General features: G+C 38.7%; 1 protein-coding gene across 2 annotated transcripts in view; it reads left to right on the forward strand.

The window, feature by feature from the left end:
• Positions 1-5,102: 5,102 nt before the first annotated feature.
• Positions 5,103-18,698, forward strand: part of RBM25 (RNA binding motif protein 25) — a 59,947-nt gene continuing 46,351 nt past the window's right edge. The window contains exons 1-2 of one of the 2 annotated variants that reach the window (XM_027066088.2): positions 5,103-5,295; positions 13,165-13,286. In XM_027066088.2, the coding sequence (XP_026921889.1) occupies positions 13,181-13,286 (106 nt within the window). In that variant the 5' untranslated portion in view covers positions 5,103-5,295; positions 13,165-13,180. Of the gene's footprint in view, positions 5,296-12,561; positions 13,054-13,164; positions 13,287-18,698 lie in introns of those variants that run through there. The other variant, XM_015071687.3, reaches the window with a different exon arrangement.

The following is an 18,698-nucleotide window of genomic DNA, read 5'->3' on the forward strand; positions in this document are numbered from 1 at the left end:
AAAATTCTAAAAAGCAAAATAAAATATGTTTCTCTAAGTATATATAGACATGATTGCATAATTTATTTTTAATTTAAAATTATGTAATATTTACTGTATTGATGTAATGCATATGTAAATTATGAAGCATAATAAAATGAAAACCAGTGAACCCACTACTGAGTTTATGAACCAGAACATTACCAAAACCATCGAGGCTACATATATGTTCTTTTTTCTCATCACCTTTCTTCCCTCCAGAAGGGAAATAATAACTCTAGGGGGTAACCACTACCCTGAAAAACCCGTAATTTTCGAGTATTTTTTTCTTTTATTAACAATAGTGTTATAAACATTCTTGAATATGTGTCCTGGTGCATGTACGCAAAGGTTTATTTTTTTTATTTTTTTTATTTTTGAGACAGGGAGAGACAGAGCATGAACAGGGGAGGGTCAGAGAGAGGGAGACCCAGACTCTGAAACAGGCTCCAGGCTCTGAGCTGTCAGCACAGAGCCCAACACGGGGCTCGAACTCACGGACCGTGAGATCATGACCTGAGCCGAAGTCGGCCGCTTAACCGACTGAGCCACCCAGGCGCCCCGCAAAGGTTTTTTTATACAACAGTAAGAGTGGACTGCTGGGTCATAGGGAAAACACATGGTTTATTTTTTTAGGTTATGCCAAGATAGTTGTACCAATATACACTTCTACCAGAAATGCCTAAGTATTCCTGTTATTCTACATCCTTGTATTCTCAGACTTTTTACATTTTACAAAGGAAAGGGCTTTAAAATGATTATCTCACTATGGTATTAGCATTTCTGTGATTACTAATAAAGGGGAGAATTTGCTATATTTTATTCAACATTTGTCCTCCCTTTACAGCACCGGTCAAAATGTAGCTCAGGCTTATACTTCCTCCTGGAAGCCTTTCCTGACTTCTGATCTTCTGGCTAGGGTAAGTGCTACTACCAATACTTTGCATGTTTCCATCATAACATTTTAACAAGCCATCCATTTTTCAAGGATACGTGATCATCTCTTCTTTATAGCCCAAAGCATAGTCCATGGAAAATTGCCTTTTGTGGGGCACCTGGGTGGCTCAGTCAGTTAAGCTTATCTAGTTTGAGAGCCAGCACACGTGGGGCTGCCCCTCGGCAGAGACAGAGAGAGAGAGAGAGAGAGAGAGAGAGAGAGATGGAGACACAGAATCCAAAGAAGGCTCCCGGCTCTGAGCTGTCAGCACAGAGCCTGATGCAGGGCACCACCCCCACAGACTGTGAGATTATGACTTAAACTGAAGTCAGACATTTAACCGAGACACCCACGGCATCCCCATTTTGCTACATTTTAAAGATATGCTGTGATTTAAAAAAAAAACACTAATATTTTGAATATTGTGTGTCTAGCTTGCCCATTTAAAGGTGAATAAACACGTGCTCCCTTCCTTGAAAGAACTCGGTGTCTAATATACGAGAAACGGACTATCATACAGTGGGATATGTCCTGAACGATGACGCAGGGACTGAAGCTACATGGCTGGGCTTTTGGGAGATTAGATAGTCAGCAGGATATTGCTTTAAATCCAGCAGTTCTGATGACAGCTCAGGTGCTTGACAAGAATTCCAAAAATTTCCTCCTCTCAATCTAGGGCACAAAGGTGCCTATTCTAGTGACTTTCTGTTTTTCATATGATTCACCTATGTTATCACCTATAACTAACTACATTTCCCTTTTGCTGTCAGTTAATTGACTCCTCTGCATCTCTGGTTTAAATTCTTGGGAGGATATGTGTGGGCCAACTAAACAATGTTTCTCTCAAAAGTCACAGGCTATGTTGCTGACCAGCTGTGGCCATAGGAATAGGGTCAGAATGCACATAATGTGGTCATCAATATCCGAATTAATTATCTCCAGTCATTTTCCTCAGTGAGGGCCTATGAGGAAAAACTTCTCAGGAGGGGGAGGCCTGTTATTGCAGGTGAATGGCCTGACCTATTCTCTACAAGTGACATACAAGTGAATTGTTTAGGGCGCTTTCTGTTGAGGGGATAGAAAACTCCATTCAAACTGATTTTGGAAAAGGAATCTATTGGCTTCCACACTGAGAAGCCTAGAAGCATCATGGTTTCAAGAATGGCTGAATCTATGTTCTCGAATGATATTGTCAAAAATCTCTCACCTTCTCTTAACTCCGCTTCCTTCTGTGATTGTTTCATTCTTACCCCCACTAGTTCTAAGGTGAAATCCTCCCAGATTTAAGTTAAGTAAAAAAGATAGAGTCCCCTCCCCCAGCCCCTTTTAGCATTATTCCTGCTAGATGAAGCAGCATAATGTGATGGTTGAGACCATGGACTCAGGAACCAGATCAGCTCCATCACTTAACTGGTATTGTTTTGTGTTTGAAGTAGGCTTCATGCCAAGAACAGAGACCAGCTCAGGGCTTAAACTCATGACCCTGAGATCAAGACCTGAGATGAGATAAAGAGTCAGATGCTTCAGCAACTAAGCCACCCAGGCACCTCCATCACTTACTGTTCTTAGAACTTTGGACAACTTATTTTACCTCTCCAAGCCTTGGTTTCTTCACCTGTACCACAATGGTTCCTACGTCAGTGGGTTGCTGTGAAGTTTAAAGTTGTTGATACTTGCAAGGTGCTTAAAATAGTGCCTGGTACAACAGAAATACTCAATTACCAGGCTCTGATTGGGTTGCAACTTTATCCCTGTGCTTTAAGGTTGGGATGTTACATCCAAACTACAAAGATCTAGAGTAGTGGAAGGATGGTTTCTTGTAAGAAATTTGGAGTGTCATTACCAAAAGGCAGGGGAACGGCTGCCAGGTCAATATAAGCAACAAATGTCTGCTACAAAAAAGTTGGCAAACTTGGTGGAGACAACTCTCTAAGGTTTTATTTTATCATAAAGTAATACAGGAATTTGTATAAAATGGTTCTAGCAAAACAAAGGGATATAGAATAACCTGAAAGCATTTCTGTTCATGCCTGTAGTTGTAAAAAAAAAGGACAATTCATTTTTTTTTAAAGTTTATTTATTGTGTGTGTGTGTGTGTGTGTGAGAGAGAGAGAGAGAGAGAGAGAGAGAGAGAGAGAGACAGAGAGAGAGAGAGAGAGAGACTGAGAAAATCCCAAGCAGGCTCTGCGCTGTCAGCACAGAGACCGACGAGGGGCTCAAGCTCATGAACCCAGAGATCATGACCTGAGCCGAAGTCAGGAATTTGATGCCCAACTGACTGAGCCACCCAGATGCCCCAACAATTCGCTTTTATTTGCGAAATGTAACTAGCGTTTGACTAGCACGTCACTGAAAAAAGCACTTTCACATGCATTAGTTAATTTAATCCTTGCAACAGCTCTGGGGAATAGATATTTTAAAAAAGTTTTTTAGTGTTTATTTTTATTTAAAAAAATTTTTAACATTTATTTATTTTTGAGAGAGAAAGCGCAAGTGGGAGAGGGCCAGAAAGAGGGAGACAAAGGATCTGAAGCAGGCTCTGTGCAGCGAGCGCAGACCCTGACGCAGGGCTCAAACTCATGAACTGTGAGATCATGACCTGAGCCGAAATCAAAAGTTGGCCACTTAACCAACTGAGCCTCCCAGGCACCCCAGTATTTATTTTTGAGAGAGGGAGAGAGACCAAGGGCACAAACACAAGGTGGGCAGATGGGAGGAGCAGAAAGAGGAGGAGAGGGGCAGAGAGAGAGGAAGAATAAGAATCCCAAGCAGGCTCCCTGCTGACCATGCAGAGCCAGACTTGGGCCTTGATGTCATGAACTGTGTGATCATAACCTAAGCCGAGATCAAGTCAGAGGCCTAACCCAGTGAGCTACCCAGGCACCCCTGGGGAATAGATATTATTAGCCCTACTAACATTAAGAAAATCTAATGAGTGGAAATACAGATGGATGTAAATTTTACAAATGGTAGTAATGTTATATAGCCTTTCCCGTTAGTGTTCCCATTGCATTTTAGGTTCTGTTGGTACTCATGTATAATCATTTTTTCTTTTTATTTTTAATGTATAATCCTTTCTTTCATTCAACAAATATTTATTGAGCATTTGCTATATGCCAAACCTTGTCTTAGGCACTGGGCACTGGGACACAGCAGTGAACAAAACAATCCCTGTACTCCTTAAGTTTATATTATGATGGGGTAGGGGAAGACAAACCAGAAAATAAATAAGAAAAATATAAAGTTAGTAAGTGGTGATAAATGCTGTAGAGTAAAATCCAATAGGAAAAGCAGATAAAGAAAGGGAGTGTGTTTCAGTTTTACACACAGTGGTCAGTCTATCATCTGAGGTTGTTTGTGGCTCTTCCCAAACAAGGATAAAATCTTACTTGCATTTACCTTCCAACACTCAGGGAGCCAACAACTTTATGTCCAATAAATGATAAGCCTGAGAAGAGTTGGGAAACAAAGGCCTGTAAAAAGATATTGACCGTAAAGGGCATAAATTGAAGAATCATTTATGACTAGTTTCACTTAGTTGCATTAATTTAGTTTCATTTCCATTAATAAGTGAATTTCTTTTCAGCACCTTTGCATTACAGAATGAAAGTTGTGTTCAAAGTTCTTACAGGCTATTTTAGGTATTTCAAGTATCTTTAGCCCCCTCTTTGGCTCTACTAGTGAGCACAAGGGGTGTGCGCGTGCACTTAAAAAAAAAAACAACACACCACGCCCTCTGGCAGTTATTTCTTGGTATCAAGAATAGCTGTTTTCCAGGGGAAAGTTAGCATTTGGGAGTTCGCACTAACGTGCTAGGTGAAGCCCCGTTAGCAGTCCATCCCACCTCAACGAGCCACAAAACAAGCCTGTACGCCCGGAAACACAAACTACAAAAAGTGAGAATCTAACAACCCCAGCGCCCCGCGCAGCGGAACCTTGACCTCAAGATGGCGTCTCGTAGTCATAAGATTCAATCAGCTCCAATCAAAAATGGCAGGGTGGGTCGTAATTTACAGTTCGAGCCTTTCTAGTCCCCACCAGGCTCTCCTTCTCTATGGTTATTGGCCGCTGCGTGGTGATTCAGAGCCAAAGAGAAGACTATCTATACACGTTCTTCTCTATGATTCTCCTCTTCAGTCGGCCTGGCCGCAGTGCATGCCGGGCAAGAGGAAGACCTCCAGAAGCTCCCCGCGCAGCGCGGCTGTGTTTGCGGCCTGTGCGAGTAGGCGCTTCGGAACCAGTCTCCCGGCGAGCGGTGCGCAGAAACCTCGAACCGGTGGAGCCCACTCGTAACCTGGAGCCCGGAAGGCCGCGAAGACCGTACTGTTTTCTCAGCGGCGGTGAGTCCACGCCTCTGAACGCGTGTGGGAACCGGGAGACCCGGGAGACCGGGAGCAGGGGAAACCAGGGAGGGTGCGAAAGGGCCGGGGTGGGATTGGGGGTGAAGAGGGGTTGGGGTGGGGGAGGGGGCTGGCACGAGGCTTGGGTTTCTTCACTTCTCTAAGGCCTCGAAAACCAGTGGGCCCAGCAGGAACCCGTGGAGGCCGGGACCTACTGCCAGAGCTTTCCTCCTTGCATTGTCGCCCACTTTCTCTTTTCCTCCCACGGCCCGTCACTGAGTGGATCGCCTGGGCCTTTTCTGGGCTCCACGTTTGCCACAAAACGATCGGTCTGCCCCTGGGGAGCCCTTCCCTGAGGTCCCTTTCTAACCCGAGCCTGGGGAACCTTACTGTAGATTTTCTGGGCCTAGGACACTCTTGCCCCAGGCTTTGCCCACAAGCCAGAGAGCAGCCACCCGTTTTAGCGAGGTGCCGGCCACCAACGGATTTCTTTCCCTTCCTCTTTGGTCATCCAGAGCCCTCCACCGAGTGCACTCCCCCACACCCACTCCGGATTCAGCTAATGCCCACCTTTTTTGGCACCCTCTTGGTTTGCTTGTCTAAGATTGTGATGAGTATTGTGGTCCTGCCCCCTTCCTCCTTTGGAGGTTGCAGTAAACTATATCCCCATTCATTCTAGGCGATGACCAAGCTCCACATTAAAATGTGTTACTTCTTTCTTACTCTTCTTTGGTCTTCAGTACTTTTTAAATACGTTTTTCGAAGTAGATCTAGGAGTACGAAGATTATTTTGAAGTTATGTAATGTGGATATTTATATTGCCATGGAAAAGCCATTTTGATCCTGGGCAGAGAGGAGCAGACCAAAAGGAGGGAAGAGATTGGACTTCTCTTGTACCAGACTGCTCTAGTATGAAGTACTGTGAATTAGGTAGTTGGCAGTGGAGTATAAACAATTTTTATATGGTCTTGGGAACTTTGATTTTTAAAAGCTTTCCAAAAACATTCAGGGGCCTTGAAAGACATTCAGTTGGTCCTCATGATTCAAGCAGATACTGTACTATTCTAATCAATCTAACTTTTCTTGAAGCTTTGGTTTTTCTTCATCTGTAAATTGAGGATTATAAAAGTATCCACTTCATAGGTTATTGTTATTAGGGATTAATTGAGAAAAAGTATGTAAAATCCTTAGTGCGATGTCTAAGTCACATAGTGTTTAGTTTGCATTAACTGATACTGTTATTTAAGAGATTTCAGTGAAGTACAAGAGCCTGATCCTGACTCTTAACGTTTCGTCCAATGTACTCTGAATAGACTTTTCTAAATAAAATCAAAGTTAACCCTTAATAAAAAGTTTCTTCTTGGTATGTTATTACTAGAAAGAGGCATTGTGATACAGTGAAAACAGCCTTTGGATTGGTAATTTCAGGATAGTGGGGACCTTGGAGTCCCCACTCACTTATTGTGTTTCCATGGACAAAATAGCTTCTTCATCTGTAAAAGGACAATGATATATCTACACCAGGTAATTTGGGAGATTCAGTGAGATAATGTGTGTTGAAGGCTTTTGTAAACAGAAGTAAATAAAATGTTAGTTAATACTTTTATTAAATAATAATTCTTCTTGGAGTTACCGGATTCCCATTTCTGGTCTCCAAAATATGGTTTATCCTGTATGTATGTATGTATGTATGTATGTTTGAATGTTTGATTCCAAAACATTTCTAGTAAGAAAATGTTTTCATTGTCCCAATGTTGCATATAGGCACTATATGTTAATAATAGTTTGGGCCAAGGTGTTTTTTTTTTTTTTTTTTTTTTTTTTGTGGTTTGGTATCTTTTTATTTTACTGTGTTAAGGCTTTAAATCTGTTATTAAAATAAAATGAGTTCATTTTAATATTGGTAATTACTTCAGACCCGATATTAGTTTGGGATTTTCAAGTAACTTCTTGGGTCACTGATTAGCTATATAGTTTTTTCATTTATATACGATTTAAAGAAAAATTGTATTGACTATTTTGTAACTTTGGAAGCAGAAGTAGTCATCAAATCTTTTAACGTCTTACAAAAACATTCTGTGTATTTTGTTGAACCTCTTGATAGTCTTTTCTGACAATTACCACTGCCATTCCTAAGAGGATTTCGATTGATTATCCCTTAAAGTTTTTGAATAGCTTTTCTCTTGCTTTTTAAAAAAATTTTGAAACTTCAGAAAATAAAAAGAACATAACATTTACACCACCAGAATTACTGATACTGCTTTTTAGAACTTAATCAGCACAATTTCAAACTTCAAAAAAGTTGCAAGAATAGTAGAAAGAATTCTTAAATAGCTTTTCACCCAGATTCCCCAAATGATAACATTTCACAAATTTACTTTATCCTCTCCTCTTTTTCTTCATAGTTTTCTTCTGAAATGTTTTGCTAGTAAGCCACAGATGAGGTGTCCTTTAGCCCTTAAATACTTAAGTGTATATTTCTTAGAATAAGGGTATTTTCATATTTAATAGCAGTACAGTGAACAAAATCAGGAAATTAATATTGATTCAATATTATCTAATTTACAGGTCTTAATTGGATTTAGCCTGAACTTGTTCTGAATTGATATTGCTTTTTTTTTTAAAGCAACTTTACTAAGGTGTAATTGATACATAAAATACACTTGTTGTAATGTGCAATTTGATGATTTTTAGTAAGTGTTCAGAGTTGTGTGACTGTTACCCCCAAAAGGATCCTTCTTTCCGCTTTGCAAGTCACTCCCTGTTCCCACCTCAGCTCCAGACTACCACTAATTTTTCTCTGTAAATAGTATCGCTTTTTAATCATTGAAAATGGTAAAACCGCAAAGTGGAAAGCTAAGAAAAAGATCACGTCCCTTTTTGGAGACTTAAAACACGAGTATTTTCATACCTCTGAAAAGCTTTCCTGCAAAAGAAACATTTTGTTAATCAAGCATTTCCTATTCTTCTTTGGATATGGAATACTCTTTCCTAGGAATAGTTCCCAAAGACTCCACTTCTGTAGAAATTCAGTTTGAGATGCGGTTTTGAGGGGCTTGCTTTCCTTAGGCTGGGACAGGTATGTCAGTCCATTGTATCTTGTAGGCTGTAAGCAGAGCAGGGAACAATACACGCTACAGTATTGATCACTTATATTCAATGAAGAGCTACTGGACTGGCAGTGTAACTGTAGGAAAATAATGTTTAGAAAAGAATCTGACACACAATTGGAGCTAGATATTTGTTGAATGAATGAGTTGTATAAGTATTTGTTCAGGAGAATCTGTTGGTTCATTTGCCTCTTACCATTTAGAAATTTGGCACACCGGGTCTGGATGGGGTTAGCCAGTAAATCTATTCTGGGTGAAATATTTTTTCTATTGGGATAAATCTGCAATGGAGGAATGGTTATTAGCAGTAAATGGTGTGAGAAAAGGAGTGATTTAACAGCATAAGGAGAAAAAAAAACATAAAGAGGAAAAAGTGAAAAAAAGAAAAGCAGAATGCACGCGTATGTTGAGTGGTAGGGGTACATGTTATTTAAAGTTTTTTTTTTTGGACAGAGGAAACTAGATTTATTGAGATAAAATTTACATACAATAAAATGCACCCATTTAATTTCAGTGAATTTTGACAAATGCGTAATAAATCTGTATGACCACTGCCACACTAAAGTAGGCACTAAAGATAGGGAATACTTGCATGATAGGTGCTCATTTTGTTACTTTGGGCTATAAGGTTTCATACTGAGCCGGTAAAAATGCTTTGAGCCTTCTAGGGGCGCTTGGCTGGCTCAGTGGGAAGAGCATGTGGCTCTTAATCTCGGGGTTGTGAGTGTGAGCCCCACGTTGGGTGTAGACATTGCTTAAAAATAAAATCTTACTAAAAAAAAAAATGCTTTGAGCCTTCTAAAAGTGAAGCCCTCCAGAGTGAAAGTGAAAAATACAAGTATTTTGTAAATGTTACCTAAATCATTTCAGTGCTAATAAAATAACCTTTGCAACTCTCTTTTTCTTAAACTCCTTGTGTGATCCCTCAGCAATTGGCTACACTTGAAATACGTACATCCAGAATCTAACACTTTCACCACCTATTCCAGACCACCCTCTCCTGTCTGTATTATTATAGTAGTCCTTTGCATCTCCACTTGTTCTCCAGTCTCATTAGCACAGTGGCCAGTGACGCTATTAAAATGCCAGTCTTACTAACACAGTGGCCAGTGACGCATTTAAAGTGTAAGTCAGGTCAAAAGCCTTTCAAATGTTTTCCGTCTCAGAGTAAAAATCAAAACCGTTGCAGTGGCCTACTAAGTACTACATTCTGTGAGCCCGCTCCCCCAAGTAATACTTGGCATTTATCTTTGCTTTCCTCAAGTACTCTGCTCCAGCTGTTGGCCTTGTTTTTCCTCCCACAAAACACTGCATGATCACCTCAGGCTCCTATATTTGCTGTTTTCTTTGCTTGGAAGGCTGTTGCCTCCATATATGAGGCTTCCTGTCTTGGCCTCTTTGGAGTCTTCGTTCAGTTTGCCTATCTTCTTTGTGAGGCCCAACCACCATATTTAAAGTAAAGTGTTCCCATGTTCTTTTCCCTACTTTATTCTACAACGTACCTACCAACTTTTTGTTGTTGTTATTTTATTTTTTTAACTTACATCCAAGTTAGCATATAGTGTAACAATGATTTCAGGAGATTCCTTAATGCCCCTTACCCATTTAGCCCATCCTCCCTCCCACAACCCCTCCAGTAACCCTCTGTTTGTTCTCCATGTTTAAGAGTCTCAATGTTTTTTCCCCCTCCCTGTTTTTATATTATTTTTGCTTTCCTTCCCTTTCCTTGTGTTCATTTGTGTCTTAAAGTCCTCATATGAGTGAAGTCATTTGATATTTGTCTTTCTCTGGCTAATTTTGCTTAGCATAATACCCTCTAGTTCCATCCACATAGTTGCAAATGGCAGGATTTCATTCTTTGTGATTGTTGGAGTAATACTCCATTGTATATGTATAGTATATCTTCTTTACCCATTCATCCATCGATGGACATTTGGGCTTTTTCCATACTTCGGCTATTGTTGACAGTGTACCTACCAACTTTGAATCTCCATATAATTTATTATGAGAATATTACAATTTATCAACTGTAGGTAAAAACTGATCAGCTTTGCTTACGGTTATAAAAGTATTCTTAGTCATTTTCACACATGCCAAAACATAAAAGTTTATGTTGAAAAAAGTGGTTGATACTCTCACTTTAGGGTGTTTAAAGTGAACATTAATATTGGTCAGTGATCATCAGAATTGTTTGTTTTCTGACCATAGGAGGGACCATTATCTTATAAGATACCTTTCTTTACCTTTGAAGTTTCACCTATGAATAAGCAAGTTTTGGATGGTTTTAAATGAAAGGGACATGTAACAAAAATTAGAAGTGAATAGAATGCGTACGTTAGCATAAAACATATAATCTGGTTATTCTTACAGAATGAAGTATACATTTAAGAGCCACGAAATACAGTTGAAACACCAAGAACATAAAGGGTTTTAAAAAAATGGTTACAGCTTAATACTTGGCAATAAATTCATGCTCCGGTCTTTGTAAAAACATTGTGAGGCTAGACACTGGGTCATTGCTAGCATAGAAATTGGCACATGGGAGCTTGTTAATAAATTTGTTTACTGATTCATTCACTAATTTATTTATTCAACAGGTATTAATACCAACTGCCCTCCTAAGAAAGTGCTGAGATAGAGTATTATAATGATAATAGAAGAGCTTCTGTAAGTAGGACAGTAGCCCTCTTTTGAAAGGAGATACACTTCTGCCCCCTCCTGTAGAATGTTTGTTTTTATTTTTGGGCAAAAAGTATTACAAAAAGATTAAAAATTCAACACATTTATAATATTAAATTAGTTCCATTTTTCCTTTTTAATTTATGCTGATGCTTAAGATTTTAAAGCATTTTCCAGTACCTTATTTTCTAAGTGTATGAAATTGTAGGAATTTGTTTTACCTGTAAAGCTTTGTAAATATTTTAAGTGTACTGTGTTTTCTGAAATGGAAGTTTAGATTTTATAGAATTATCCTAAATAATCCTGTATTATCCTAACTTATTAAGTCAACACTGAGGAAGAACAGCTGTGAGCCTGAAGGACATGCTTATCTAAGACTGTTTTAAAGAAAAGTCTAATAAACAGGTAAAAAGATACTCAAACTCATTAGTGATTAAGGAAATACATATTGAAATGAGAGTATTTTTTACCTATGAGACTGTTATAATTTAAACACTGATTTACTCCAGTGATGTTGAGGATCTGAGGAAAGGGCATACATACCCATGTATTGGTGGTGAGGATATAAATTTGTACGTTAGTTTTGGAGGATGATTTGGAGGTAAAGTGTAGATGCATACAGTACTAAGCTGTGTTATAAAATTATTTGCACAGGTGCATAGATTTATATATCCAGTATGTCTAGGAATGTTCAATGTTATTTGTAAGAGGCAAAATGTGGAGCCAATCATCCTTGTTGATTGAATAATTATTGTATACCTGTATTATGGTAGTTTACTGCATTATAAAGGTTGGGATAGAACTTTGTGAACTGATATGAAGAGATATTAATGATAATGAAGTAGAAATGCACGTAACAATATAGTATGATTATACTGTTTGCAGAAAAACACAAATAATTATATGTTAGTTTGTGTATAGAAAGCTATTTAGAAGAATACAACGGTATATACCAAACTGTTGGGATTAGGGGGCGAGGAAGTGGAAGACATGCACTTTTTATCTTCTCTCTTCTGAAGGGTGAGTAAATCAGTGTATGAAATACACACACAGAAATAGTACAAATGTTCTTTAAAAGCTTCAAATAACTCTAGACCCCTTCAGTTGTAGAGTGTAGGTGAAATTTTTCCTAGTATCCAACAAACATCCTGTTCATTAAATTGCTACTGTTTAGTGCCATCACTGATACGGGATCACTGATTTTGGCTGCTTTTTAAAATTGGTACATGGAATCTTCCTAGGGCATCACATTGTTTTTCTACTTTTTCTTATAGTTCTGGACACTCAAGTATGTTGATGAAAATATAAAATTTGGTCATAAAGGAGTCTTAAATACATTCATTTAGCTAAAACACAAAATTAAATTTCTTTTAAGTAATATAAATCAAATGAAGCGATTCATTGTATTCTTACATTAAATCAAATGCTAACATCTGATTCTTGAATTTCATTCAAGAATGGTTAAGAGTTTTGCTTTTATCAAAAATTATGACATCTTTCTCACTGTCACAAATTTTATGTTCTTTATATCTGAATGGTTACCATGTGACCTGATGTCAGGCGGTTTCTTCCCCCTCAGGTTTATAGTTTACTGAGACAGTCATTTGTCCTTGAGGAACTGGCCAACATTGAGTCAACAAATACTGCGTAACTTTGTACATTTAGTTTTCAGGGTGCTGATGTGTGTAAAAAATGACTGCATCAGAACACCTGAAAAAAAACTGTTAGATAACCTTCCTGGATTCTGAGTTTGGTTTAAAAAGATTCGTTGATGTTTGGTTTTTAATTTTTGGATATTAACTGAACCTCAAAATTTTTTTCTTCCTTTATATGTATTCCCACATGATTGTAGGAGTCTATCCTGAATTTAGATCGTGTACATTTTGGGAACTTATTTTAGAAAAGATCTAAGTTTTAAAAATTCTCAATGGACAGACAGAGAAAAGAGGGTCTTTGCCAACTACTTTGGGTAAGAAAACTTTAGAATTTTGCAGATACTCTAAAAATGAAGGCCAACAAACCAGGCATATCAAATTGCAAAGATTTCAAATAAAATGATTTGTCATGATTTTTTTCTTTAGACCGCTGCAGTAAGAATGTCTTTTCCCCCTCATTTGAATCGCCCTCCCATGGGAATCCCAGCACTCCCACCAGGGATTCCACCCCCACAGTTTCCTGGTTTTCCTCCACCTGTACCTCCAGGTAAGTTTGTGGATATTGTTGTTTCTTTAACCTGCAGTTTCATCATTACACTGTTAACTTTAGGAAAATGATATGTGTTAGTAGTAAAGATGTCTGTTAGCATCCTTTTGTAAATGTGATGTATCATTTTCCTGTGGCAGTACTTTTCATCTCTGGGTGAGTATCAAATTCATCTGGGGAGGTTAAAAAAAAAACAAAACCCTTTATTTAAAAAAAATATAGGGGGGTGTCTGGGTGGCTCAGTCAGTTGAGCGTCCGACTTCAGCTCAGGTCATGATCTCTCAGTTCGTGAATTCGAGCCCCGCATCAGGCTCTGTGCTGACAGCTCAGAGCCTGGAGCCTGCTTCAGATTCTGTGTCTTCCTCTCTCTGCCCCTCCCCCACTCATGCTCACTCTGTCTCTGTCTCTCTCTCTCTCTCTCTCTCTCTCTCTCTCTCTCAAAAATAAACATTAAACAAAAATTTAAAAAGGCAGTACGTTCGTATGGTTCAGTCATCAAAAAGGTATACAGTGAATACTTTTCCTTGAATTCCTACATAACTTACTACTATCTCTTACCGAAAGAGGGAAACTTATTTTTATTGAACTTTTTTGTATTTAAAAAAATTTTTTTTAACATTTACTTATTTTTGAGAGAGACAGAGACAGAACGTGAGTGGGGGAGGGGCAGAGAGAGAGGGAGACACAGAATCCGAAACAGGCTCTAGTCTCTGAGCTGACAAAGCCCGATACGGGGCTCAAACTCGTGGACTATGAGATCATGACCTGAGTTGAAGTCGGATGCCCAACCGACTGAGCCGCCCAAGCGCCCTGAGAGGGAAACTGTTTTAAACAGTCATTAGTTTCTTTATTCTTCTAGATACTTTTTAGTACATATTACATGCCATCACAAGTATATATTCTTTTATCCAATGGTTTTTTTTTCTTAATGTATGTGTATAGTAGCATCCTATATGTACTGTTCTACACCTTTTTTTATGCTTGATAATATATTTTGGAGAGCTTTCCAGATAAAAGCTTCCTCTCTCCAAAGCTCTTTGAGGTCCAAAGAAAAAGAATTTTTTTTTTCAGGCCCTACTCCAACCCACTGATTCAGATCCTCAAGGTACTGGGGCCTAGGAATGTTTATTTTCAATAAGTTCATAGGCGGATCCTAAGGATCTATTTAAGCAAAACTAAGAGAACCCACATTTGAGAACCATTATCTTTTTATTTTTATTTTTTAACATTTATTTATTATTGAGAGACAGACACAGAGTGTGAGCAGAGGAGGGGTAGAGAGAGTGGGAGACACAGAATCCGAAGCAGGTGAGAACCATTATCTTGAGGTACATTTTAACATTGCTTGGCCTAGAGAGCAAGAGTTTTCCTTTGGTTTATGGGCAGTAGTTCAGATATTTTTAACAGGGCTGAAAAAATTTTATACAAAATCACCTTCTCTTCCAAAAGACAGTATCTTAAGAGCTGTCCTTAATTTGTATGTGAAAAGTTTTGCTTTTCTTATGTTTGCTTTTTTGCTGAAATCAGCAAATGATCCTGTAAATAATCCAGAAATATTTGAGGAAAGCTTTTTTTTTTAATTAAAATTTTTAAAAATTAATTTATTTCTTTTGAGAGTGAGTGAGTGCATGCAGGGGACGGGCAGACGGGGAGAGAGAGAATCCCAAGCAGGCTCTGTACTGACAGCACAGAGCCTAATGTGGGGCTCGAACTCACAAACGGTGAGATCATGACCTGAGCTGAAATCAAGAGTTAGATGCTTAACCACTTAGCCACGCAGGCATCCTGTTTGAGGGAAGCCTTATATCAGAGACCTGTTTTTAACTATTGGATTATCTATTTGAAATTACAGTGTTTTACTGTTGAGAGATCAACAGTACATTGAAGTTGGCTCATAAGATGGGTTGTTAATTCACAACACATTCTACGGACTCAGTTTTGAGGCCTCCTACTCCTAGGGCAAGTATATAGCAGTGTTGGAGTAGGTATGAAAAGCCACAAGATAAACATGGCTGAGAGAGAGACAACGCAAGCGGGGTAGAGGCAGAGAGAGAGGACACAATCTGAAGCAAGCTGTCTGCACAGAGCATGATGCTTGAATCTACGAATCTCTAGATCATGACCTGAGCCAAAGTCAGACACTTAACCAACTGAGCCACCAGGTGTCCCCCATGATACTTTTTTTTTTAAACAAAACCCTTGTGTTATATAGCTTTATAGGAAAGAATAGTTTACTTTTTAAAAAATTTCTTTATGAAGAAATTTAAGGGATTGGGAATGAAGCATAATCACTTATTCAGAATCAGGAAAGATGACTGAAAGATCAGTGCCTTAATTTCCCTACTAGTAGATTGGTTTTATAGAAAAGATTTAAATTCCTTTGATGGGGTACCTGGGTGGCTCAGTCGGGTTGAGCTTCTGACTCTTGACTTTGGCTCAGGTCATGATCTAATGGTTCATGGGTTTGAGTCCTGCATTGGGCTCTTCACTGACAGTGTGGAGCCTGCTTGGATTCTCTCCCTCCCTCTCTGTCTCTGCCCCTCCTTGCTTGTGCGCATGCGCTTTCTCTGTGTGTGTGTGTGTGTGTGTGTGTGTGTGTGCGCGCGCGCGCGCGCTCCCTCCCTCAAAATAAATAAACTTTAAAAAAAGTTTAACTCCTTTTTTTTTTAAAGAGCAAATACTAAATTTAACCTTTTCTGATGAACATTATACCAAATTATTAAATGGAAGTAGAAGATAAATGAAACCTGTTTCTCTTAAGACTACTCTCTGCATATCTTTTAAAATGGGTCAGCAGGGGGCACCTGGGTTAAGTGTCCAACTGTTGATTTTGGCTCAGGTTGTGATCTCACGGTTGGTGGATTCAAGCCCCGTGTGGGGCTCTTTGCTGACAGTGTGGAGTCTGCTTAGGATTCTCTGTCCCTCCCCTGTTCACGTCTTCTCTTTCTCTCTCTGTCTCTCTCTCAAATAAATAAGTGAACATTAAAAAAAAAAAAAAAAAAAAAGGTGGGTCAGCTGCTCCTGAAACCAGATTGTAAGTGTTTCTTCTTGCCTGTTTGGTCATTGCCATACTAATGTGGGCATTTATTCAGAATAACACTATTAATTCTGATTCTGTTTATAATAGCATACAGTATCATTTCTGTTCAGGGAAATATACTTGGGTGATAAATCAGACTTTAGTTGCAACTCATTGTGCATTCTTTGTAGAGCATCAGTACTTTAAAAGGTAAATAATAAAGTAGTATGCTAAACTCGTGTAGTAATTCAAGACCACACATAACCCATGTTCATGAATCATTTTCTTCTCTTGCTTATTAATGAAATTAATTGCACTTTTAAGTGTGATGGTCAAATTCTATATTAAATTAGAAAATAAATTTGAAAAATAACCGTAATTTTTCCCTAAAGAGTAATATATGCATATAGAAAAAGAAAGTTTTTTCCCCATAGTTCTTGAGAATTCCCTTCCCCAAACATAGCCTTTCTTACCAGTTTGTAGTGTGCACGCTTCAGAGATGAACTATGCGTATCCTGATGTGTTTGCTTATGTATACTCTTTCCCTGCTTCTGTTTTTCTTTATTTTCTTTTAAATTAAAAAAAATTTTTTTTTGAGAGAGAGCAAGAGCATGGGCACACATGCAAGCCAAGGGAGTGATGGAGAGAGAGGGAGGGAGAGAATCTTAAGCAGGCTCCATCCTCAGCACATAGGGCTTGATCCCACAACCCTGGGATCATGACCTGAGCCAAAATCAAGAATCCTACACTCAAGCGACAGAGCCACCCAGGTGCCCTTCCTCTTATTTCTGTTTTTTAAAAACAGCATAGTGTTGCACTGTTCACGCTTTGTATACTTGGCATGTATAGATCTTTGTAATGAGTAGTAATACATTCTCTATTATGAATTTCATACTGCATGAAATTTAGTAAGTTGGGCTAAGAAATGTATTATTCAGGGGTGCCTGGGTGGCTCAGTCGGTTGAGCGGCCGACTTCGGCTCAGGTCATGATCTCGCGGTCCGTGAGTTCGAGCCCCGCGTCGGGCTCTCAGAGCCTGGAGCCTGTTTCAGATTCTGTGTCTCCCTCTCTCTGACCCTCCCCCGTTCATGCTCTGTCTCTCTCTGTCTCAAAAACAGATAAACGTTAAAAAAAAAAATTAAAAAAAAAAAGAAATGTATTATTCAAATTTTAGTAACTATTAAAAAGGAACAAACAATGGGGCACCTGGGTGACTCAGTTGGTAGAGCATGTTACTCTTGATCTCAGGGTTGTGAGTTTGAGCCCCGTGTTGGGTTTAGAGCTTACTTTATTATTATTACTATTTTTATTTTTAATGTTTATTTTTGAGAGAGAGACAGAGCCAGAGTGGGGGAGGGGCACAGAGAGAGGGAGACACAGAATCTGAAGCAAGCCCCAGGCTCTGAGCTGTCAGCACAGAGCTGAACTAGGGGCTTGGACTCACAAACTGTGAGATTGTAACCTGAGCCGAAGTTGGATGCTCAATCATGGGAGCCACCCAGGCACCCCTAGAGCTTACTTTAAAAGAAAAGGAAAAAACTTTTTTTTTCTACTATGTCTTTCTGACTTTTTCTTTAACAGCTTACCTATGGAAAAGGTGCCATATAGATTACAGTTGATAAAAAGGGGGGAGGATTTATTTTTTTGTTTTACAAAGTAAAAACTTTAGATAGGTTGATGAATTCTAGTTTTGAGCATCCACTGTATTTAAGTGCTGCACACAAATGATCTCCGTAAGTCTCATAGGTACTCCAAAGAAATGATTACCTTACTACAGCTGAGGAAACTGTAGCTTAAGAGTTTGGCCACGGTTGCATAGTTAGGCATGACATAACGGTGAGTTGAACCCAGGTTTGATTCCGAAGTCTTTTATTTTTTTTTTTAAGTTTAATTACTTAATCTCTACATTCAGTGTGATCTCACGACCCTGAAATCAAGAGTTGCATGCTCTTCCCACTGAGCCAGCCAAGCACTTCTATGTTTTTTCCGTTTTTGTAATATTCTTTTGGTGTATTGATAGGAATCCTGATTTTTCTCATTTAAAAGTTACTTTAAGTGAGTTATATTGGAAGATAAATGGATAATGTTAAATGTTTAAGAATTTATTACCAGTCTTAGCTGGAGAATTCTTTTAAGTTGATGTTAAATTTGAACTGAAGAGCGACTTCGGAACTTCTTGAGATGTATTTAGAAGCATTTTAAAATTTATGTTAGAAAACTGGACAAAATCTTTCACTGATTTTTGCCCTCATTACATTCTTTTTCTTAGTACTCACATGGTAAGATTTCATTAGTTATATACACAAGGACACTCTATATAGTAGCCATTGATTGGTAAACAATATAGTTAAAAACAAAAATGCAGATTTCACTACGATGTCAGTAATAGCCCAT

The sequence above is a fragment of the Acinonyx jubatus genome, chromosome B3 (assembly GCF_027475565.1).
Source record: "Acinonyx jubatus isolate Ajub_Pintada_27869175 chromosome B3, VMU_Ajub_asm_v1.0, whole genome shotgun sequence".
NCBI lineage: Eukaryota > Metazoa > Chordata > Mammalia > Carnivora > Felidae > Acinonyx > Acinonyx jubatus.